At 35.9% G+C, this 6,425-nt stretch overlaps 1 protein-coding gene across 2 annotated transcripts in view; it reads right to left on the bottom strand.

Moving 5' to 3' along the window:
* Positions 1-326: 326 nt before the first annotated feature.
* Positions 327-6,425, bottom strand: part of LOC126735745 (uncharacterized) — a 30,205-nt gene continuing 24,106 nt past the window's right edge. Inside the window, exons 6-11 of one of the 2 annotated variants that reach the window (XR_007660499.1) lie at positions 2,919-3,154; positions 2,594-2,857; positions 1,991-2,084; positions 1,296-1,465; positions 766-1,243; positions 327-695 (exon numbers count right to left, since the gene is read on the bottom strand). Coding sequence is in view for 1 of the 2 variants with exons in the window: in XM_050439832.1 (XP_050295789.1) it covers positions 887-1,243; positions 1,296-1,465; positions 1,991-2,084; positions 2,594-2,857; positions 2,919-3,154 (1,121 nt within the window). In the remaining variant the exon portion in view is untranslated. Of the gene's footprint in view, positions 696-743; positions 1,244-1,295; positions 1,466-1,990; positions 2,085-2,593; positions 2,858-2,918; positions 3,155-6,425 lie in introns of those variants that run through there. The other variant, XM_050439832.1, reaches the window with a different exon arrangement.

Genomic DNA, 6,425 nt, shown 5'->3' with positions numbered 1-6,425 from the left:
GGCGAAACAAGAGAGAAAAGGACGAGTAATATACTTGGCACCACTGCGCGCTTTATGCGAGCAAGGCGGGACTAAGACAACAGCCACTGAGTTCACACAATTGGAGTAGGCGCGTGTCACCGGCTTTCAATGGAATTTGTATTTAGGGAATTAAATATTATTTTAAGCCACTCTAGTTGTGTTGCTTGTTGGTTTTTTCTGACGTCACATTTACGATTCGTGGTGTAGCTCGTATTCTGTCTTTATTTGAGCGTGACTTATGAGAAATAAAATTCCAACATGGCCGACCACCTCCATCGACCAAACTTCTAATCCAACGATAAATGTTTCTTTAAATTTATTTATTTATTAAACAGAAAATATACAATTAAAGACATTTCAACAAAAAAGGAATGTAATATAATTTATTTGCACCTAGGTACGCAGTATTTGTTTTATTTACTTGGAGCGCAACTTACTACAACTAAAATTTCAAAATGGCGGACGGACGCCACTTTGTAAACTTTTAACTCGCTCATTTATTTTTATTTGGGCGTGGCTTATGACAAATAAAATTCCAACATGGCCGCCACCTTGTCAACTTTTAACCCCACATTTTTTTTGCTTATTACAACAAATAAAATTTCAAAATGGCGGACGGACGCCATATTGGAAACTTTTCACTTATTTGGTGAGGTTTTTATTCGTTCCTCCGCCTATGAATAACCAAAAAAAAAAAAAAGTCCAAAATAAATCACAATCGAAACGTTTTAAATACAAACACACCTTTTAATGGTTATGCTAAACAGACCCGTGTTATTCGACACAACAAAAGCTCCGATGTAAGTCGTTTTTTTTTTTAAATGTTTTTATCCGCTTAATTTGCATATATAAAATAGAGAAACGTTTAGCATTCTTTGTCGTTTAATTCATCAGGATCGTCGGTATTTTTTAATTTCTCCTCTTGCAGCCATTTTGCTTCCATTTGTTTGAGTTTTTCTTTGTAATCGTAGTTTTCTTCATTGCTATTTTCATCTTCCAGTCCTCTGGCGATGATTTCTTTTAACTTCTCTTTATAATCGTTCTCTTTAAGGTTTCCAGCGATGGTCTGTAATTTTTCTTCATCCTTACTAGCCTGCAAGGCCTCCAGTTTTTTCTCGATCTTCCTCAATGAATTATTTAAATTATCAATTTTCCAATATTCCTCATTTGGTATTGGGGCGATCTGTCTGCACTCTTTCGACTGTTCATCTTTGACAAACTTCTATAAGGGGAGAAAAATATCATATCTTGTATACTATAAATAATTCTCTAACCTCTAATTCCTTATCAATGCTTTCCAGGCGGTTTTTATCGTCATCATCTAGCAAAAAACCATTTTTCTCTTCAATGAAATTACTTTTTTGTATCGGTGCGTTTTCGTTAATTTCTTCGGTAAAGTCCATCGACGACAGCCTCAATTCTGCATCGTTTAAGTTGTAATTGTCTAAAATCATGAAAAATTATTAAATTGCCCCTCACAAAACGCTAGAAAAGTATAATTTTCCAAGAAAAGAAAATTTTGACATTTGCAATCCCATAACCTAAAAAAAAAATTGACCAACGCCATATTTAATATGGCGGCCAGTGCAGCAACGTTGCCACGCTTAATATTTTTTTCATTTATATTAATAATATCTATATAATATGAGTGGAATTTTTGATAATTCCTGCATAATATTGTCTTCTTTTCAATATAAAATATATAAATCCAAAGCCCTAACATTGATTCTTACCCAGAAAAAAATTATATATTCTTTATATGGCAACGTTGCATATTTTCTAATCTTGATTTGACGTTGTCAAATTTCCCTATTTACTTCAAATAAGTTTTTCTTAATTAAATTAACGGGTGCTTTATCAAGAATCCAGACTAAAAATATTGATTTTTATGGCATAAACTGCTTAAACATACTCTCGGAACATATCGAATACCCTAAATTTCTCGATAATAACAATAAATGGTATTTACCGATATCTTTTTCAAAATCTTCCATCAACTTCTCGATTCTCGCTTTTTCCTCGTCGGTTAAGGCGAAATATGCCATCGTTCCAGCTTTGGCACCCTAAAAGGAAAACCACTGTTATATAAGAGAAAAGATTGATCAATAAATTATAAACCTTCCTCCATTGTAACCATGGCAAAGATTTATTTTCATTTCAAAGAACTCAAGTGGCAACGTTGCATGTGATCTGTCATATGTCAGTTGTCACCCCGTTGACAGAACAGATGTTACGTGTCATGAGGGTGACAACTGACACATAACATCTGTTCTGTGTCACTTTGATTTCTTTATTTACAATTAATTTTTTTGAAAAATACAACGAATGTTTTGTATTTCTTAGCAGCTGATTTAGATTCAAAGATAGGGACAGTGAAAAAGAGCTTTTTGCTTCTCACCTAAAGCGAAATGACGTCAAAGTCTAGGTGCCCCCAAACACTAAGGAGGGGGCCTGCCTGACCTGAATCCCTCATGTAAAATTACGATATAAGGGAACTCTATGAAAAAATTCTTGAAGGTAATAGTGTAGACGTGACAATAGATTAAAAAGGGTTTAATGTACTTATACTTACTTGTCGATTTCGTTCGATAAAGTTTGGCATATGCCCAGAACTAGTTGAGACTCCTGCCTTGCTACTACCATCTCCTTTGATTTTCTTCATAATTTTCTCATTATTCCCACGATTTTTCTCGTTAATTTGCACAAGCTTCTTCAGTTTTTTATCAAACCCACTCATTTGAAGAAATGCCTCGGTGCCATGTTCCTCGGCCACTTTATGCTCAACTATGTCTTTACAAACATCAAATTCTGTGGAAAGTCTTTCTTGCCTCTCTTCCTATATAATATATAAGAAAATTTAATTTAATCATAACCTGCACATTATCCAAAAACTGCACCTTATACTGGTTAATTGTTTGAAAAATCTCTTCGTCCATGGCACGAATAGCTTCTAAAGACCTCTTAACTTCCGGGGTATTTTTAAGATATTTGAAAGTTTTTTTATAAGATGGCATAACTAAATCCTCTGGTTCTTTATAGGGGGATAACGCCGAGCAGGACTTAAGAGTCTTCAGTTTGTTCATCATTGCTTCTAAGAAGTTTCCAGTTTCATTTACTAGTTTCCTTGGATCACCTATATGTTGAACCCTTATTATTACAAAAGTTTATGTGGGTGGAAGATGTCGAAAGTGCCAACGAAAGGGGGTATATAGAAGAACACCTAGAAGATTTATATCTTTATTTAGATCTATTGGTCACAAGGTTATACCTACCATAAAAAATTTTTTGAATGGTAATGACATTGTTGCATTATTAACCTTGGATCTCATAATGCAGAAAATTCCCAATTATATTCCCACCTTTTTCCTTAGATCATAAACAAATGTAATCCCTGCTACTTAGCTAAAGGCTACAAGTTTTAAAGTCCTCGTTTTTTTTTGACGTAGGTGGCGTTATTAGCGCCACCCGTACCATCCCCACCATATCTACTAAAATCATTCCTGTTTCTTGTGTTGACGCGTCAACAAGTTCTAAGTTTTCGTAAGTGCTTAAGTGATTTAATAAGTGGAAAAATTCGGATTCTTCAAGTTTATCAGATTCTTCGGACGAGGAAGCCATTGAAAGAGAGATTTATCTCTTAAAGGATAGACTGAAAATGCTGAGGAAGGTGAAGAATAAGCGGACGCTATCGTGTAGCGGCAAACATGGCGGCCAAGCCGTGCCCGACACACCGGCGTGGTATACACCGCCGCCGTTACCACCACAAGACCCGCAGCCATCGACATCTTTCGCACCCGACGCTATCGATCAAGGATGGTTCGAGGACGACGACAATGACGATCTCTCGTTTCTTGAACAGACACTTCCCAACACGGAAATGCTGGCGACAACGAGTCAAGATGGCGGCGGGCACGAAAGTGTTAGGTTAAATAATTGTTTTTGAGCACAGTAGCTTAAAAACGAATTTTCTTGACACAGTAGTCTGAAAATTCTTATTGCCTAACAGGTAATATTATTCTAGCTAGGTCTAAAATCCTCTTCATTCACCGTAGTTTGAAGAGGCCGTTTTAAGCACCGTAGCTTTAAAACGTAAAAAATAATGTTTAGGGCACCATAGCTCAAACAAACAATGTTGACATTGGTCAAAAAATTGTTCCTGGTACAGGAACGGGGCACTATTTACTTGCTATTTAGGCTGCGGTACTATTTACTTGAAGCCAAGTTCCAATTTCAAAAATCCGACTTTCTACGAAATACTGTCAAACAACATAAGTATGTATGTCGTAGATACAATCTCAACTACGACTATGATGTTATTATTCTGAAAAAAGAGGGAGGGGTAGACAGCTGTCACCGCTAAAGACCGACGGATGAACTGTTAGTTGTCAATCTAGTAAACAAACAAAATATTGTTTATTTATTAAAAAAAAAAAAAAAAAAAAAATTGCGGATCTGGACTTGAGCTTAAAGCAAATCAAAGAATTTTGGTTAATTCCTTTTTCTAGGTCAAACTGAACCAATTCGCAAAATTTACTTGGATCCGTTGGGGCACGATTGCGACTCTCCTGCAAAAACTAACAATTTTTTTTTTTTTTTTTTTTGCCCATAGTGTGACACCAATGGAGAAATATTCTTTGTGAGGGACTACCCAGTGCCTGCTAACTGTCCATTTAAGACACCTGAACTAAAGTTAAATTAAATATTAATGATTCTGCCATACAGAGGGACCACAAAATTTTGAAAAACCAGTTGCAATTAAGCGCAGCTATTGTGGGAATTGGTAAGGCTCTGTCAAGGCTATTAAATGGATCTCCTTTCTCCCAGGGGAAAAAATCTGCAACTGCTTCAGTGGTTAATTAACTCAGGTAGAATTTTGCGCAATCTTTTTCATGGCCCATCTGTCCATAGGAAAACTTCCATTTTGCAATTGCAATGGGGGTATGAGCAAAAATTAAAAGAAAATTTTAAATAGATTTTACAGGAGCCCCCAAAATTAGCAACCTTTGTTGCAACAAGTTGCTCTTTGGGGCTAACCTCTCCAAATGTCTGGAGCAAGCAAAGTCCCTGGAGAAAAATAGCTCTGTTCTTGTCAAAAAGAAGAATTTAAACTTCAAGAGCCCACTTCCTCGGAAGATGGTTTCCAAACAGATCACCTCCGGCTAGAGGGTCCAGCCTCAGTGGGGTGGCCACTCAAATGCTCAACCAAAAGACAGACAGCAGAGGAGCAAAAGCTGGTCAGATCCAAAGAAAAAGCAGAGCCAGAAGGAGAACTGGAAAAAACAATGGTAAGAAAAATTGCTGGCCAACTTGCCATGTTTAAAAATAAATGGACACCTTACTGTACTGATAAACATATTTTATCCTGGTTGGAGGGGTATAAGATCCCCTTTTATCCAAAGTGGTCCAAAAATATCCTCCAAAAAAGGAGAGGCAAAAAAGTAAGAGGCCGTTTTAAGCACCGTAGCTTTAAAACGTAAAAAATAATGTTTAGGGCACCATAGCTCAAACAAACAATTTTGACATTCGTCAAAAATTGTTCCTAGTATGGGAACAGGGGTACCGTAGCCCTAAAAATAAAATTTTCTGACATTATAGTCCGAAAAATATCCGTTGAAGCCAAGTTCCAAGTTAAAAAATCCGCCTTTTTACATTCTACGAAATATTTTATCCTGGTTGGAGGGGTATAAGATCCCCTTTTTTTCTAAAGTGGTCCAAAAATATCCTCCAAAAGAGAGGACTTGGTCTCTTAAAGAGAAAACTGGTCTGAAGTGGGCCATAGATCACCTATTAAATATGGGTGCAGTGCAGCAGTGCACACTCTTATCAAATCATTTTCAAATTTCAAATATTTTTCTACGCCCGAAACCAGACGGTTCACATAGATTTATTCTAAAATTAAAAAACTCAAATACACTTGTAAAAACCGAACATTTTAAGGTAGAGGATAGAAAGCTAGCAATAAATTTAAGATCAAAAAATTGTTATATGTCCACTATTGACCTAAAAGAGACTTTTCCTGATACCTATTAGTAAGAGTCATCAGAAATTTTAGGATTTTATTTTGAATCGATTTTACGAGTTTACCTGCATGCCCTTCGGTTTGTGTTCAGCCCCCTGGGTATTTACAAAACTGCTTAAACCAGTAGTGACTCATCTTAAAAAGCGAGGGTTTTTGTCAGTAAATTATATATTTTTTTCTCGGGCAGACTAAGTAGAAAAGTGTAATAGAAATATAAAAACTACATGTGATTTACTTACAGAACTAGGTTTTTTTTATAAATTTAAAAAAAAAAGTCTTTTGTGACCAAGTCAATACTGTAACTCCTTAGGCTTTAACTTTGACTCTATCAATATGGGGCTTAGCTTTCCTTTAACAAAAAACTGTTAAAATTTATAGTCTTTTA

Source organism: Anthonomus grandis, chromosome 4, assembly GCF_022605725.1.
Source record: "Anthonomus grandis grandis chromosome 4, icAntGran1.3, whole genome shotgun sequence".
In the NCBI taxonomy this organism is placed as follows: Eukaryota; Metazoa; Arthropoda; class Insecta; order Coleoptera; family Curculionidae; genus Anthonomus; species Anthonomus grandis.
The sequence above is the reverse complement of the archived record's forward strand: the minus strand, read 5'-3'. Positions and strand labels throughout refer to the sequence as shown.